The sequence below is a fragment of the Epinephelus lanceolatus genome, chromosome 9 (assembly GCF_041903045.1).
Source record: "Epinephelus lanceolatus isolate andai-2023 chromosome 9, ASM4190304v1, whole genome shotgun sequence".
NCBI lineage: Eukaryota > Metazoa > Chordata > Actinopteri > Perciformes > Serranidae > Epinephelus > Epinephelus lanceolatus.
In genome coordinates, this window is record NC_135742.1 from 30,052,237 (window position 1) to 30,071,213 (window position 18,977).

An 18,977-nucleotide genomic window follows, 5' to 3' on the forward strand; every position below is an offset into this window, starting at 1 on the left:
TTAAACTGAAAATTAACCGGTAGATTTATACCAAAAACAGACTCCAATGACAACCATAGCCTCACAGACAACTCTGAGCCCTCATTATGGCTTCTACTGTCTGACCTCCTGGTAGATTATGAGTCAGACATGGTGTATTAAAGAGCTGAAACAGAACAAGTTTGGCCAGTGGGCTCTGTAATTTCCTCTGATCTGACAACCAACACAGAGGGGACAAAAATAAGGGCTGGGTTTGGAGTTTTTAGGGCAGACAGACAGAGAGGTATTTAGGTATTTGACCAGTGAAAGGCCATTTAAACCAGGTATCCCCTAGGTGTTCATTTCATGTTTTAATATTCATGTAAAAAAAGGTAAAAGGTTATTTTTTTCTTTTATTATCCCTTAATTGTAGCTACCCATCCTGTCAAATGGCTCATCAATAAAACATACTTCCTGTCACTCTCCCACAGGATGATGAAGACTTTGAAACCCCTAAGAAGAAATGGCCGACTGTCGACGCCTCCTACTATGGAGGAAGAGGAGTTGGGGGAATCAAAAGGATGGAGGTGAAATAAATCAAATAAATCTCAAGTTATCTCACCTAATCTGTTTTGTTAATTAACAAGGATGCAAATCCTTAATGGCCACCTGCGAAGATGTTCCAGGTTTACACATTGGTGTTGTTGAAAAGTTAGTCTTGCTTAGCCAGATCTATCTCCACAACTTTGTCAGTGCTAGAGGAAGGTCTGGAAGTGCCAAGCAGGATGAAAAATGAAGCAAACGCAGAGATACCAAAAACTGCAGTTCTTTAAATGGCCACTTGAGGAAGCAAGTCAATCCTCATTGACCCCTATGTTTAAATGCCCAACTTTATAGCAGAAATATGTTTACAGTCTGGTACAAACAATGTTTTGGTCTCTATAGCTAATTTCCTCCCTCATATTAACTGTACAGGGGTTGAATTTTTATATACCTCACCTGTTTACATCTTAATAAGGCTTAAAGTTATGTTTAGTTGCGGGTGGAGCTGCTTTAAAAGACAGGCTGTCTGCCGGGTGTCGTACAGTCTATGAGTTACATCCAACCCTCACTCATCGACAGCTCTGTCCTCTTGTCTAAATATGGTCACTTCCAAATCCAAGATGGAGATGGCAGAAATGCCAAACTTAAGGCTTCAAAATGGGAGTCCACAAACCAATGGGTGACATCACAGTACCTACATCTATTGTTTTATACAGTCTATGAAAAGCAACCATTATCACTCATTCATAGGGTAAAAAATTGCTCTCGTTATTTGTATATCTCTAAACCAACTGCACTCCTGGGGTTCTGTAGTCTCATCGGGCCACTTGTTAGCAACTGATTTTTTTAAGACACATAAAAGCTTTAAAGTTCATGAGTGGGGTATTTACTTGCATATTTTTTGTCGTAGAACAAATGTGAAAGTCTCTTAAGCTTGTGTTAACCACAGACCTTATTTCAGGGATCTGACCAAAAACCCACTCAAAAAACCCACTGACTTTGAGACAATCAAAGCAGTAGGGCAAGAATGCCAACTAATTTCCGGGTGTGGGACTCATTCCTGAGGTGCCTCTATACCCACAGTCTATATCCAGTGAGTCAGACTATTGAAAAATTACCTCTAATTAATAATGTTTGATTGATTTAGGGCCATGGCATTTACAGAAAATTCAAATAACACCAGAGCATCTCATCTATTGATTTCAAGTGGGACAGATTTCACAGTTATATGCTACTGACCATCTATTTGGCAATGATGTAAAAACATTAAAGGCGGTGTGTTCTGACGCTCCGTCATCAGGTCCGCTGGGGTGAGAAAGGCTCCACTGAAGAAGGAGCCAAGCTGGAAAAGGCCAAAAATGCCAAAGTGAAGATGCCCGAGCAGGAGTATGAGGCAGGCCCCACACGGGTTCTTAACAATGGCATGCACAAACCCCCGGGGCCACGCAAGTGGTACTCACCCATCAAGGTACAGTACAAATGGGAAGATGTTTGGTCCGCAGATGTTCTTTCAAGTCTCATTGTTGACAACAAAAACTTGGTAAACATATAGGAATGGTTGGTTACAACTGCTCAACACAGAAAATTAGAAATGTTGGAGGATTTGCGAGATATTTGTTTGAAGACGTCTGTGATATGGCTCAGCTTACATTTAATTTATTAAAGCATTCGTGATTGTTTAATAGCACTACTGGGACAAATGCTTTTTTTTCAGCTGTAAGCATGTGTAGTGCATGAAGTGCAACATCTGTTACAAATTACTCCATGTTAATCTGGCTGAGGATATGTAAGTAATAGCATTATTAAAATGCCGTAGTGAAAGTAGCATGAGATGTGTTAAGGTAATAATGCTTAGGTGACTACTGGCACACAGTCCCTTCCTCCGGGGCCAGCATGGGGTTAAAGGAGTGACTCCAAAGTCTGCAGTCAGCGGGGGATTGCTAATAGAAACCAGACTCCTGTTGGACTGACCTCCAGGGAACAGGGCTGCACAGCCAGCACTTTTGTGAGGAAAAACAGCTGCATTTTCTGCCCTTATCCTCAAAGTATTTGCTGTGTTTAAAAATGATGAAGTCAGCTCACAAAGAACTGAAACCACTTCAGCTTGTCACTGTGAAGTGGCTGCAGGAATTGGGTAATACGGGTCATTTTGTTGCAGCTTGAGTTAGGTGCACAGTGTGGAACAGTGTTTTTGAGTGACCCAGAGAGAAAACAAAATGTAAGATTATTGTAATGGTTTCAAAGTTTGATTTCATCTCTGTTTCCACAGAGCAAACTGGATGCATTGTGGGTACTTTTAAGAAAAGGCTACGACCGTGTGTCCGTGATGAGACCACATCCTGGTGACAAGGTAAGAGTAACTCAAAAGTTACACAGGTAGGCATGAAACCATTTATCAGCCTGCGTTTTACCAACTGACGTAAGGCCTTGGCTGTGCATTAGCATTTGGCAAATGGGGGAATTCTTTTCTATCTGAAAACGTTGAGAAAATAGACCAGCTGTGAGCAATGGTGTGCAGAGCAGAGAGGCTCATGGGAAAACTTGCGGTGAGGTGGGATTTAGACTGCAGCAGTGTCTGGCTACAGTACACTGCAACGTAAAGACTTCTGGAGAAGTCATTATGAAAAGGCAAATGCAATTCCTCAAAGGCCAGCTGTAGTTGAGGGGGATAACAGTGCAATGACCTCTACTGTTGGCAGCTGACATGTAGTCTGAGACTGTGGGATCCACAAGTGTTGAAAAAATAAGTCTGAGGGAAGTCTGTATTATAATCCCTCACCCGCAAGAGTTTATGTAATGATTCATCTTTCCCTGAGTAAGAAATGTTGATCTCAGAGCAGCCATTACCCCTAAATTTAGATAAGATCACCTGAAACTGTCAGATTTACTCCATTTTCTTGTCCATTATACTTTTCAGCACAATTTCTAGTTAAGGTTACTGTACTATTTTTGCGGAATTTATAGTATACTAACTAGCTGTATAGGGTGGCAATCAGCTGTTTTGACACTCATGTATTTGAATATATAGCTGTGCGCTGCTGTTTCAACCCAAAGGAACACACGCAGAGATGGAGCAACAGGGGCCATGTTTCCTGGGTTAACATGTGATTGATTTGAAACTTGCTGTGAAGTTAGCAACTACAGTTTGTCAAGCTAGTAATGTAGAAATGTGTGTTTAATTATGCAATAAATGCAACAAAATATTTCCATCTGAATATTTCACTGTAGTGTCATATAGCTACAAGCGATACTTTGTGATAACAAGCTGACAGAGTACCATATAATAAGTGTTTTTAAGAAGTCTGTTTTTTTTAGGGGTTTTATGGACCAGCTGACAACATATCTCACTAACAGAAAATCCGCCACAGTGCTGCAACACATTTCATACAGTGTAAGCAATGAAGCTGCTTCATTCCAAATGAGATTACATATTTGGCCTCTACATCGTCTTTAGCACACCATTCATGTGTGTTTACAATGTCCTGATTTCTTTCAGCATTTTTAAGGCGTGTTTTGCATGCTCCTTATTAATTTTTTACACTCTAATTTAGTCCAGTGTAAAACAGTATAGTATGTTTTGGTAAATGGTCAGCATGTTGGTGAAGATTCTCAGTCATCCAGGTCATGGTAATCCTAAGTGCTATATTGTAGGCAACTGGACTTACTTAAGTTTCTTGAAGATGTTTCACCTCTAATCCAAGAGGCTTCTTCAGTTCTGAATTGCGGAAACGTCTTCTAGAAACTCAAGTAAGTCCAGTTGCCTACGATATAACACTTAGGACAAATCGTCAGCAGTTAATAGAATTTGTACTAAACTGGCTTCAACAAGCAAATGTTCAGGGGCCGGTTATGAAAATAATTACTTGGCTACATGACTTAAATTAGATGTATGCGACACTCTGAACATTAATGTAGCAGCAAAGAACTATTACTATGTAAAGATATGGACTGTTTCAAACTTGACAACGTACACATTTTAATGGGTCCAAGTCAATTTCCTGTTGGAATGTTTGTGAATGTGGTAACTGACAGGAAGTAAGCAGGGACCAAAGCTGTTGCCCTAGCAACAGAATGGCAATACATGGCTTAAACGGGACTACAACGGACTACAACAGGTCGCACACCGGTGACATCATAGGTGATAGAAACATGGGATTTTGACTGGTGGCAAATTCAAAATCAGAGCTCTTTACACACATAAAGTTTAAATAAAAACAAATCAGTTGAATCTCTCCCCTTCAGATGAAATGGCCAGTCAGGCTACATGCTATGGAGAGAGTTTAAGAGGTCCTGATCACTTTCGGTACGACGAGAAAGTGAAAATGATAGGAGGTGTGTGCCCTTTTCAGCTCAGCTGCCAGCCTCTGTGTGGACGGGTCCATGTCATTGGTTCGACAGCCCATTGGTTCGACATCCCATTAGTCCGACTGTCCGCGGTGCTGAACGGCTCGCGGCGGGCGTATGGTGCGCCGCGACCGGCTTGAGGCGGAGCAGGCTCACGGCTTATGAGTTTGTCACTTTCTTTTTCATTTTAACCCACACCATGATCTTTTCCTGACCCTAACCAAGTGGTTTTTGTGCCTAAACCTAACCAGACCTTAACCACAGGGCATCATGATGATTTCAGAACGGACTTCGGAACAATGAGTTTAATATGGTCGGAACAATGGGATGTCGAACCAATGGGCAGTTCCCGTGTGGACTCCATGACTGTTCATGTTATGATTATGACAATTATTGTTTAAGTCATAACAACAACAGTCATCGAGTCTCAGTTGAGGCTAACTTTTCGCTAGCTACGTTACTATATGTAGCCTGGTCAAATTTAAAATAACCCAGGACACAAACTAATTTACGGGATCTTTATTTCTCCGAATACTCTTTAAAAAAAACAAGAGAGTAGTATTAAATTATCTTGGAGAGTTCAATTTGGTTTAGGTTTAACAAAGATTTCATTCACAAACAAAAATGGACATCTTCAGGCATGAAGAGCCTCACTTCAAGTAATATCTTACTCTTCAAAACTCAAAGGATTTCACCTATCTCGGTAAACAACGTTTCTGACTCAAAGTGCACTAATGCCAGTGCATTAACAACTCATGAACAATTTTATGTAAATACACGAAAATACATGAGAATGCATGAAAATGCATGAACAACTGTAGCGGTAGCTCTTCTGCTAAACAAAATAAAAGAAATAAACAAAATTCACATACAGTTATTTCCACAGAATATGAAACATTAGTACATTAATATGAAATGAAATCATACAGCCCATTAATATACTTACAACACTTTATCTCTGTACTAACTCAGATACACATCATGTGGCGACAGGCCGTCAAACTCCTGCAGCTCTACACACGAAAATAAACATCATTTTCAGTAAAAATGCACAACTAGTGAAAGTTTTCCAGCATGAACAATAGCAAAATGTAACTCTGTATACTGAATTAACAATACTTTCAGCATGTATTAACCTTGTTGAGATCTTAATCACTTACTCCGCAACCGAGCACATGTACTCAAAATCTGTAAACATCCAAACGACTACGTCGCTATCTGCGGTAAACATTACATGTTACACTTCTATACGATCTCAAAAGTGATCATCTGTCAAGTGTTTCATACAGAAAGTAACATTTTAAACATATTTACCCACTCGAAAAACAACAAATATCCCTTCTGGTGAACAGGTGAGTCTCTCTCTCCAAGCGGATGCTGCTCATCACTTCCTGTTTCTGGGCCGCGATTCTCACTCTCTCACGCGATCTCCTATAGAACACCTCACAGTCTGGGGCACAGTGCCATCTAGTGGCTTTAGTGTGAACTCTTATTTCCACTTGTCTACATATAGTTAATCATTTTGCTGCAAAGGCTATTCCTTGGTTTATGTTCACTGTCCTGTCAATTCATTCATTCAATTCATGTCCTGTCAATTCATTACATCATTCATTAGAATTAACTTCTTGGCTTTGAATATGTTATTGTTGAGATCAACTGACTTTAGTTAGATAGCTAACGTTAGCCAACTAACCTGTGATGAAGTGCCTGCCACAGACGTAGGTGTAGTGACTGGCTGGATCCCACAGCTTTCCGTCTTTACCCTGCCATTTGATGGTTGTGAGCCACAGATTTCTTCTTTCCCCATTCTTCACTCTATCCAGGAGCAAAGAAAATCGCAATTCTGTTTTTTTTGTTTTGTTTTGTTTTGTTTGCTGTGAAGTGAACAATGCAGCAACTTTTCGGCATTATGAACTCCTAGCCACGACTAGTGTCTCTCCTGGGTCGAGTTCAAAACTTTCACCTAAAAGGGGCGTGGCCGTTGTGACGGCAGTGAGTGACGTTGCGTTAAAGTCATGTATATTAGGTCTACAAAGGAGTGATGGCATTCTGAGCAGAGAATGAAGTAACACTACGTCTGTGTGTGTTGTAATCCACGATTCTCTGTTCTTTGTTGTGGTAGACAGTCCGGTCATAGATATATATACATAGATGCCACACCCTGGCTTGTGGGATGCGTCAATACCGCCGCCATCTTGCCTAGGTGCTCTGACCGGTTCAGACCCGTGTCAGACTCGGCAAAAATGCCACATTTTTGCTCTGCATTTGGGTGTACGAACGAAAGAAGTGTTAAAACCAAGCAGAAGGGAATAACATTCCACAGGTAAGAAGTTGTTTTACAATATTTTACTGTTACGAACATGTTTAATGAGATATATATCTCAAAAAGTGATCCTTCTTTTAAGCTAATCAAGTAAAGTAACTGTCCTGATCTGGTCCTAATGCCAAATTAAGCTAACGCTATGTCACACAACTTAAAGAAAAAAGGTTAACATTTATATAATATTACATATAAAATTATGATGCTTTGTCAAACAGCTATGTCGGTGTATGTGTTATTCCAAATTGTCAACTATCTGTTTCATGGCACCAGCGTGACACAATGCAGTATAACGTTAGTAGTTAACTTGTGGCCTGAATTGTAACTACAAATTATGTGGAACTGCGTTTTTCTGACACACTTATTTTGTGTGTAGTTTCCCAAAAACACACAGATAGGAGACGGGCATGGGTAGCAGCAGTGAGGAGAAAGGACTTCGTCCCGAGTGACTCCTCAGTCATCTGCAGCTGTCACTTCAGACCTGAGGACTTCGACAGGACTGGGCAGACTCCTAAAAATAATACTAGCTACTGTACACTGTATTTTTTGTAAATATGACCTAATAATGTAAACAGTTCTGTGTCCAGGCTCCCATGAGCACTGTGGTGTTATACATATGAGATTAAAGCAAAATTTTGTGTAAACATGCAGCTCTAAGTCATTTATTTTCACAAAACCAACATTTGTTAATCAGAATCTACACTGCAGCTCGGCACTACCCTGCTGATACACTATTTTTTGCACATTGTGTGAAATGTGAATAAACATTTATAGTCAAAATTAATAATTAAATGACATCATGGTGGGCATTGTACATCTAGTAAGAAAAAATTTATTACATGGGGAAAGTTTAGTTTAAATGTGTTGTAGAACTATTGCTGTTACTTTATCTACATAAGATCAAATATTTTGGTATGAAAAGCTGCATTTTTTATTTAACCAAGTATCCTGTATCATAACTACATGTCTGACAATTGTAACAAACCAAACCGCATGAAAATCGGTTGAGAATTCAGTGAGTAATGATGATTTTAATCATAAATAATCTCCTGCCTCAATAGACATACATGCACTAGGCAGCGTGGTTCCACCTGGGCAAGATGGCGGCCGCGTTGACATATCGCTCCAATGAGGAGCACCGTTGAATGCGGCATCTACGTATATATATCTATGCAGTCTGGTGAGTGTGTCCCACCAGCTAGCTAATCGCTGCTGTGCTCATATGGCCGTTACCCCTGACTTTGGGATGAAATGTAGCCCCCACCCTCCGGTAGTCACCCAGGTTACAATGTTAGCTCTGTCAGCACTGTTGCTGTTGTTAGCTTGTTTACTGAATTAGCACCATTAGCTGCTAGCTGCTAGCACAGGTGCACATAGCACCATGTGCTGATTATCCCACACCAGACTCTGAATCATAGGGTCATTTTCATCATGCTTACTTATGCTTCCTTGCCTCCTCTCTCCTCCCATGACCTGGAAATTGTTCCCTCTCCGCCATCATGAAGGATCTTCCAGTCCTTTAAATGCATGTACTGTATGCATGTGGTGTATTGTGCAGATAACAATAATGCAAGAAAATAAATAGCTAAGTAATCCTAACAAATAACAATGATCCATACATAAATCATCTATCTATCCATCTATCTATCTATCTATCTATTAAAGATACTGACAAGTGATACAGCTGTGCAGCACATCATCTGTAACTGACATCACTTATGACTGACACAATAGAAACAAGGATTTCTCATTTGGCAGTTTTGGCTCCTCCATCCATGCTTGTCCTCCTCAACTCCTCCACTCACATGTCCCATGGGTGGGACTAAGACACAAGCACGAGAAGGAATCAAGTGAGGGAAGCAAGAAGACACGATAGCATGATGCAATGCACCCATAGATATGCTGTGAATGTCACATACAGCTTCCTTAAGCTTTGGCATCTTTTCAGATTCATCAAATCAGCCCTTGTAATTTTGCCAGTCAGCCAGCAGGGCCAGTTTTGTCTTACTTTCAGTTAACATGCAGTGGAGTTAGACACTGAGGAAATGCGCTGGCAGTCTACAACATGCTCAGTTTATGTAGAGGAGCACACCTGAGGCCTACATGAAACTAATCAGCCTTGAAGCTGAACCAATCAGGTGGACCGGCTCACTTTACTACACTCACAGTCAAACTATGAAATATTCAGAGGGCTACAAACCTTGCTTTCCCCCCCAGTACAGTAAGTGCAGCTAACACACCACTCTGTAATTAGAAGTGTACAAGTGAGTCCTCCACACTATAAAGCTCTTCATTAGTTCACTGGAAAAACAGCTCGGCTCTACTATCCTTGATGATTTGCAGTAAACAAGCTTGTTCTGGTTACAATTAGGAGACTCTTGTCAAAGCCTTGCTTTTATAACTTCCCCTAAATGAATGCAGCAGTGGGAGGGAAGAGGCCAGTTGATCTTACTGCCCGCCTGAGAGAAACTTGAGTCAGGTTCCTGTAACGTGTCATGTATTTCTGAGACTCTAAAGATGGGGGGGGGGGTTTAGTAATTAAGGAATCAAACACGGCACAACATGCCAGGTTAAAACACTTTTCTATCACATATTTTCTTCAGTGTTGAGTAATTTTTAGGTGAGCTGTGACTGATACAGTGCAGGAGTCCAAGATTGTTAAGATCCATGATATTCACCGTCCCTCTGGAACTTAAGGAATGAAAATACTGGTTGAGCTTATATTTTCATCCTTGCTGTGTATATGCATATACGTACGCAACATTTCGGATGGTTTTGTCTCAGAGGTCATTTCGCCCCGTTGGTAAATGAGAGGTACAGAGCAGTGCTGTCATCCCTTATCAGCCCACTGCAACTCCCTGATCCCCTCAGTGCAGCTGCTCTCGGGGTGTAGCTTGTTTCTGGAATATGATAGTCTCTGTTGCATGACCTCACTTTGGTTTGGACAGGGGGAGAGTGGTGGCAGGTCATTTTGTCAGGCTGAGTAGAACATACGCATAATTGCCTCTAACTGAAGCTGTGATTGAGAATTACAGCGTTTATAGAGGTATGTTGACATTAAAACACAGTCATGTAGGTGTGTGTTGACAACAGCAAAGGGGAGTCACAGTACCATCTGCTGTAGTCATCAGTCCATGTGAATTTTAACAGAAAGCAGCTTCGGACATTTTTATTTCTTAGACGAATTTAGCTGTCACAGGAGGAAAGCTGTGTGTTTTGTCAAAGAAATCAGATTTAAAAAAGAAAAGTTGTTCAACCAAGGATGTCATTTTCCAAGCTGCAGATGAAACAAATGTTTTGGACTAAAGAGGCATAATGAGAAGCAAACACAGCAGTTGCAAAATATTATATTCATTACATACAGTTGTCAGAATGTGTGCGGTATAAGTCCTACAGAACATTTCAGAAAATGTCTGGCATTAGATAAACACAGTTCGGCGATTGCCACATCAACTGACATGTAATTACAGTAGTAAGGCCTATCAGAAAATTTAAAGATGTAACTAAATGAATAAAAAAAAATAGTTATAGTTAATAACTAAAACTGAGTGTAAAAAGAAATGTAGTTTTTAATTAACAAAATATATTTTTTTCTTTCTCACCTGCTTATAAGGCTACTTAAGCTACCAATTTGTTGGTGTCTGTGAATTTCAAAAAGTTTTAGGGAGCTACCGAGCCAACATTTGTGTGTGGGTAGTAAATGGGCCAACAAATTGGCCCTATGGGTTCCATAATGGCCCCGTGCCAGTTGCCCACATGGTTTGCTTTAATAAAGTGGGCCCTGCATTAGTTATGCTAGGGCTGCCTGGGTACAAAGTGGGAAATGGGCATCTTATCATGGGCCCACTTGGGTAAACCCACCCATGTGGGCAATTGGCATAGAGCAAATGGTAAACCTGTTTTCAAACCCATACAGGGCCCATTTTTTCTGTCCATTTCCGACCGATATGTGCCCCTCATACAAATATTGGCTGGGTATATTTGTCAGCATTTGCTTGTTGGATAACATGCTTTAGCTACTGTTACAAGAGTTACAAGAGTATATAATAATGCTACAGCAGAATCTGTTAGCTTGTCAGATAGAATGCTTTAGTGACTGTACTATGCCACAAATGGGACTGTTCGTGAATACAGAGCACTGGAATGCACCGTTTGGTTATTCAGAACACCATAGTCTGGGAAATATCACATATTCAATTGACATGGAGCTAAAATTAATACTGAATTATCTTAAATGTTCAAATTTTAAATGCGTTACTGTCTGTTTATGAGTCATAGAAAATCATGAATCATCTTTTAGAAGGAGTAGATGTTTGCCGCAGCCCAGCTTGAGCTTTGTTAAATTTAACAACATTAACGTAGGAGGGCAAGCTAATGCTAACGTGCTTGGTTAAAAAGGTAAACATCCAGCGCTTTGATATGGCTGACGCATGATCATATTATCCCAATGTTTTACTCTCCAGTTGTTCTAGAAAAGAGGATTAACATATTGTTACCACAGGAATGCACCAGCTCTGGTTCAGGGCCAGAAGTCCCGCCCATAAATCATTCATTCAAAAGTTTTTTGGGGTCCCATGGCATCACCTGACAGACCTGGATGTTGCAATTCCACATTTGGCCACTATGTAAAATTGGCTTCAAAGCTAAGTGCTGGTCCTGGGGGCTTGTGTTACACATAACACACAAATCCTGGACCAATCACTCATCATATAGACATACTTGGATACGTCCATCTCATAATATATGCATCATAGAAATGGAAATGTGGTGAGGAAAAAACCTTGAATCTAAGTGAGATCATAAAAGTGAAACATAGTTGTTGTTCATACAGTATGTTATTTATCATCACTAATTTCCTCTTAAATCTGATGTGTCTTCAAATTTCAGGGCCGATGCATGAACTTCACCCGCACAAAGTCTCCCTCTCCTCGCTACCCAAACTACAACAACCAGCAATCTCCCATCTACAACCCTCCCGTCAGGAGCCCACCTGCACCGCAGGGCACCCTACCACCGAGCCCCAACAGCCCTCCATCATCTCCATCGTTCTCCTTCTCCACCTTTCCCCTGCTGCCTCCAACGCCTCCTCCCACCTCCAACACTCCCTCCCCTCCCATCACGCCTCCCCCTTACACACCACCTCCCACCCGGGCCCTTCCTCCAACAGCCCTGCACATACCTGCCCCGCCAGCGCTCCCACCTACTCCTCCACCCTCTGCCTCCCCGACTGGGTCCCTGCCTCCTCTTCCGCAGGGACCTCCTCCAGGACGGGCCCCTCCACCTGCTCGCCCACCGCCTCGCCCTGGCCTGTAGAGCTCTGGGCACAGATGGGAGAGAGTTTACCAGGATTTAAAAAGGCAACTCAGAGTCCCACCAACAATCAGCACATGACCATCATTGATTGTACCTGCGAGGACATGCGAGTGCCGCATGCCACCCTCAGTGGGCTGTGGCTTTTCTGCCTTGTGAAGTGGAGCAGAGAGGACTTGTTTTTTGCTATTTGTCTACAGTGACTTTGGTACACATTTAGCCCAACAGTGCAATTGCTCTGATGCTTGAATTACACAGACATTCCCTACAAATGAGGTCATGCGAGCCGGCTCAAAAACATTTGCCTCCATGGTCCTCAGAGCTGCTGCAGGCCCAGTTGTCCCCTCCACGGGCACACAAGATTGGACGAATCCTGACCGAGCAGAGGAACAACAGCTTGTTCTGATGCCTTTGTATAAGGAGCACAGTCAAAATGATCATGACACTAAAATATGTCTGAGTAACATTCCTATCTTCCCTGATAAGAGATAAAAGACTCATATTGCAAATGTTCCACATGGGATGTTTAGAAGAATCTGAAAAAAATCCCTGTTTTTGTACTCTTGAATGTTGAGCAATTGCATGCAATAGTGTTTGAGTTCTTTTTATAACATTTCTACCTTGTTTTATACAACATAAATGCATTTTTTATTTGTACTTTTATTGTCGAGTAGACCACATTTTTCATTGTTGAGGTTAGACAAATAAACTGATAAACACATGTACAGTATGTGTATTTAAACAGCAACGCTACGTATCTGAACTTGTTCCTGCAACTTTTGACTTCCATGACATGTATTAAACCGGCCTGTGAGTCACAGCTGGCCTTTTTTTTGTGCACATCAGAGTAAACAGTGAATTTAGACGTAGTCACCAAACATTACTATGACAGACCTGGCCGAGATGACTGCAATCACTGCATACACTGTCTATCAGTATGTGGACAAAAAGTATGTCAGAGTCAGGGAAAAGCTTTGCACATCATCTTGCTCATCCACCCACAGCCTCCAGCAAAAGTTGTTTTTATGAAGTATTTTGATATAACCATTTGTGTCAGATATCTGGGTGTGTGTGTATATGCCAAAAAGGAAAAGACTAGTCGACTATACATATTCATGACAGCCAGTTTAATCAACTGAAACAAAATAATCCAGTTCTTTTTTTGCACATGGTGCTTTCAATTAAAGCATTCTGTTTCATGGGTCAAACAAAGTTCAGCGTAGATTGAATTAGAGGTTAATATGCAGCTGCTCTTTGATGGTGATCAGAAGAGTCTCTGCAGAAAGCAATGAAGATTGCAGACTCATCTTTAGCGATCTCTAGTGATTCACTCAATGTCTTATATAAATGTCATGGCAAAACTGAAAAGACCTTATGTAACTTTCCACCAATACAGTACACTGTGTACACGTCTTTGTTTGTTTCATTCAAAATGAAAGTAAACAATTTAAAGTGGACTCTTTGTCTCTCTGTATTTCTCTTCAGATACAGTTACTGACCTGTAAACCATTGTGATTTACTTCCTGATGATGTGTAAACAGCCACTGTGCTCTTGTAGCTTCCATCAAAATCCTGTAAAGTCTTTAATGGCTTTACCCTCATATTTCCTGGAGTCACTTTTAATCTAAAGTGCTCCTCCTTTTACAAACTCTGCATAACGTCTCCCACATGTAAGTTATTTTACAGTATGTTAAGATATTCTGTTACACTCTAATTGAACTTTTAATTCTATTTTCATTCATTCCACGGTAAGTTAGACGACTGATATTGCCACCGGGATCACTGGGTTCATGCAGTGTACAGTGGCTATTTGCAAAAAGTACACACTCACTCACTCCCTGTGATGGAAAAAAAAGAGAGAAAAGAACATGCAGAGCACGGCTAACTAATCCCAGATGTTCATATGTTGCATTATGTCACATGCACGAATGGAGTGAGCTATCTTGGAAAATATTAGACACCATCTAATCCTTAGGAAATGTGGACAGGCTGCAGGAAAGGCGTCCCGAATGGTACGTGACATAATTTGGGGACAGGGGACGGGAAAGAGTGGAATTTCGAGACGCAGCTTCTGAATTTCTCAAAGAGAGTGACTTTGATTAAGATTTGAAGTTGACAGTACGCAGGGACAGTTTAAGTCAGGCTGTTTTCTGTGACTTTTCCATGTCAGACAAACTCAATCTAAGATGCCTCGAGTGTGCTGCCAGGTTTTGTTTCCACTGTGTCTGAACTATTACAGCACAGATGTCTGACATATACATATATAAACATTACATCACAGATCATGACACAGACGTCTCCCATATGATAAAAATCCAACAACAATAGGCCCCAGTGTTCTGCTGGGTGCTGTCTCCTTTTATATAAGTTAGTTGGAAGAATTTTGGTGGAGTTCTTCATCAGTATAAAAAGATTAAAATCAGAGATGATCTGTAGACCTTAATTAGTGACTGACAGTTTATTGAAAAAAAAAATTCTCTCACTCTAAGTGAGGTTGGCTTTGTGTAAATACAACACTCACTAGAGTCTGGCCTACATACAGCTTGCATGGTAGATTAGATTATCAAAAATCAGCTCATGTGTTCTTGTAGGTTGTGCACTGTAATCAGCCAGTATTCAAACTGAATCTATGAGCTTATCTCTGTCTTAATATTACTCATCAGCGATAATAACCAGGGTATTTGAACTAATTAAACAAGCCTTAATGTAGTGATGTTTATCAGTGTAGACTGTTTTGGTGTGAGTTGCTGAGTTTTGGAGATATTAGTCATAGAGATGTCTGCCTTCTCTTGAATATAATGGAACTAGATGGCACTCAGCTTGTGGCGCTCAAAGCTCCAAAAAATACATTTGAAAAACTCAACATCAATGTCTCTTTCCAGGAATCATGACCTGGTTACTCACAGACCTTGTTGTGAGCAGTTTCATGTAGGGTCTTTCTACCAAACTACACTCACTAACTCTATCACCACGCTGGTCTTCCACAATCCACCACACTTAAGGATTAAGAGGATTTCAGTTGAGCTAGCTAACATTAAAGGTCAGCTAAGGAGGACGCCATTAATATTTACATCTGGCGCTGTCACGAGCACAAGCCTCTTTTCCATAGATGCTTCCTTCTGCACTGTGTTACTCTTGGTAGGTGTACTTTGGTAGAAAGAAAATAGTTCCTACATGAAACCGCTCACAACAAGATCTACAGGTAAGAGGGAAAATGTGTTTTTGGTTTTGAGGTGAACTATCCCCTTAAAAAAAGAAATATTCAGATCTTTTACTAACGTAAAAGCAGCAATACTGCATTGTAAAAATACTCAGTTATAAGTTAAAGTCCTGCATTCAAAAATCTTACTCAAGTAAAAGTACAAAAGTAATGGCATAAAAATATACTAGCAAAGTAATAGTACCAAAAGTGACGGTATTTATTATGTAGAATGGCCCATTTCAGATGCACTGCTAAAAATAAAAAATAAAGGAACACTTTATGGTCACAGTATAACACCAAGTCAGTTTAACTTCAGGGATATCAATCTGTCCATTTAGGAAGCATAAATGATTGTGAATCAGTTTCACCTGCTTTGGTGCAAATCAAAGTTACAACAGGTGCATGGAGAGGCAAAAGCAAGACAACCCCCAAAAAGGAAATGGTTTTACATGTGGTGGTCACAGACAGTTGCTCTCTCCTTATCCTTCCTGACTGATTCTTCTCTAGTTTTGTGTTCTGCTAGTGTCCTTGTCACTGCTGGTAGCATGAGGCAGTACCTGCAGGCAAATCTGGTTGCACAGGTTGTCCAGTTCCTCCAGGATGGCACATCCGTAGGTGCGGCTGCAAGAAGGTTTGCTGTGTTTTCCAACACAGTCTCAAGAGTATGGAGGAGATACCAGGAGACCGACTGTTACACAAATACAGCTGGACAGGGTCATAGAAGGGCACCAACCCAGCAGCAGGACCGGTATCTGCTCCTTTGAATGAGGAGGAACAGGAGGAGCACTGCCAGAGCCCTAAAAAATGACCTCCAGCAGGCTACTGGTGTGCATGTTTCTGACTATGGGCCAGGGTTGCACAGACCTCCATGTCATAGCTGGTATCCTGACTGCTGTTAGGCACTGGGATGAAATCCTCAGAGCGACTTTCAGGCCTTACACTGGTGCAGTGGGCCTTGGGTTCCTCCTGGTGCAGTACAATGCCTGGCCTCATGTGGCCAGAGTGTGTAGGCAGTTCCTGGATGATGAAGGTATTGATACCATTGACTGGCCCTCTTGTTGCCCTGACCTAAATCCAACTGAGCACCTATGGGACATTATGTATCAGTGCATCCGATGACGCCAAGTACTGCCACAGACTGTCCAGAAGTTCACTGATGCCCTGATCCAGGCCTGGGAGGAGAAACCCCAGGACACCATCCACTGACTCATTGGGAGGCTGCCCAGACATTGTCGGGAGTGCATACAGGCACACAGGAGCCATACACACTACTGAGTCACACTATGTGTTGCCGTAATAAAATTCATGCAACTTGGATCAGCCTGTGGTTTCAATTTTTTTCAATTTTTGGTGTGATTTCGAATCCAGCCCTCAGTGGGTTGATGATTGTGGTTTCCACTGACCACTGTTACGTCATTTTGCTCTTAAAAAATTATACAATGTACATCAGTAAAGATTTTCAGCTTGAATAATTCATCAAGATCTGATGTGTGACTTAAGTATTCCCTTGATATTTTGAGCAGTGTATTATATTACTGAATTAAAATAAGTGATGCATTAATGTGTTCATCACTTCTATTCTGTAGCCGGTAAATGTGGGGATAATTTAAATCACTTTATATACTGCTGGATAGCTTAACCTAGAGTAATACATCATAATTTATTAGTTGATTTATATTTTGTATTAATACTCTAAATGCAAAATTGCTAGTAACTACAGTTATCAAATAAATATAAATAAAATAAACAATATTTCCCTGTGACAACTGTACTGGAGTACAAGTATATAGTATCATAAAATGTATATACTCATGCAAAGTACAAGTACCTCAAAATTGTACTTAAATACAGTACTTGAATAAATGTACATTCCACCACTGATCACACTTACTAACCTATAAAAAAATATTAAAAAAGGACCAAAAAAGGGACAGAGGCATTACTGCAGTTTCAAGCTCTCAGTTTTATTTTAAAACCATCATCAGTAGCAGGCAGGAAACAACACCTAATAAATACCTGGTGTGTCAGCTGACTGCTCAGTTGCAGTAATTGGGCTGCTGATGTCACAGGCTTACACTTCTTACACTGAGGCTGAAATCTGAATGTCATAAAAAAAAGAAAAAGAATCTGGACAGAAGTTGTCTTTATTTTTAAACGTCTTATTTTAAATGGAAAGTTTCAGATCCATGAATGCAACGGTCTAAAAGGAAACCCAATATTCATGCATTCAAGAATGAAATAAAACTATACTTTGAAACACTGAAAGGACTGATGAATCAGAGCAATCAGGCCCATGGTCATCTACAACGCCTTAAAAACCTCTTTTTAATCTAAGTATATGCACCTCTTTTGTTTTTGTATCGTTGTATGATTACAGATTAAAACATTTTTTAAAAGGTCTACTGGAAAAAATGGAGAGCAACTTCTGAAAGTAAAACTGAAGAAACTCATCTCTCCCTCCTGTGGGCTGTTTTCACAGCTGACATTTTGGCTTGTCATTGAGATGAAAATTGGAGGTGTAGTTAATCACAATAACAATGGCTGTGATCCACTGAGGTGTTCCAGGTTCAGGCTCCTGGTGGCTCAATGGGACACTTTAAAACAATGGAGCCATCATCAGTGTGATTGGTTACACCTGTGCTTTTGTTGTGGTGTCAAAAAATTATACCTACCATATTCAAGCCTTGTCACAAGTGATGAAAGCACCTGCTAATAGTTATCCAATCACTCAGACATCACAAAGCAGCTGTGGCTGGTTTGTACATGCAGGTGAAGGACTTGGCTGCAGCACAGAGGATGTTACCTGAAATGCTTCAGATGGAGAATGGAGTGGTTGGAGAATGGAGGCTGTGTTTGTTCAAAGCTGTGGCCGTCTTCTGTAATTACTCTGCAGCTGCACTTGAAGCCGTCTTCGTGGTTAGTCAGTGCAATGAAATCCTTCTGGTAATTGCTCTCGCTTTCACCAACAGTTTAGCTTTTTACCTTTCAACCATGCTGTGGCTGAACACATTCCTCAAGCGAACGCTGGCAGGTGTGCTCTTCTCACGAGAGGGACAACATGGACACCAGAGCTGCTCCACCTGGGCTTCATCAAAGACCTTCAGAAACAACAGCTGCTCTCCTCTGTGTGGAGGGAGGACTGTGAGGTGGTTAAAGTCGGTGCTGCACGCCGTGCCTGCACTCTGCCGATGTTCAGTGTCTGTTTGTGTGACCATTTTGGCCCTGTCAGCTCAGTGCTGGAACTTCAGACACAGAGTCTCCACCATTACGACTTTATGTGGATGCATCAGACCATTACTG

General features: G+C 41.0%; 1 protein-coding gene and 1 long non-coding RNA gene across 2 annotated transcripts in view; both read left to right on the plus strand.

Annotated features, from left to right (window-relative positions):
* The window catches only part of antxr1a (ANTXR cell adhesion molecule 1a), a 37,057-nt gene extending 23,125 nt beyond the window's left edge, over window positions 1–13,932 (plus strand). Inside the window, exons 15-18 of the mRNA XM_033618476.2 lie at window positions 450–545; window positions 1,802–1,969; window positions 2,771–2,851; window positions 12,053–13,932. Of these exons, the coding sequence (XP_033474367.1) occupies window positions 450–545; window positions 1,802–1,969; window positions 2,771–2,851; window positions 12,053–12,478 (771 nt within the window). The 3' untranslated portion in view covers window positions 12,479–13,932. The remainder of the gene's footprint in view (window positions 1–449; window positions 546–1,801; window positions 1,970–2,770; window positions 2,852–12,052) is intronic.
* LOC144464290 (uncharacterized) lies at window positions 4,198–7,809 on the plus strand. The gene is made up of 2 exons (XR_013492045.1): window positions 4,198–7,168; window positions 7,542–7,809. It is a non-coding gene; the product is annotated as an uncharacterized LOC144464290 (long non-coding RNA).
* Window positions 13,933–18,977: the final 5,045 nt, after the last annotated feature.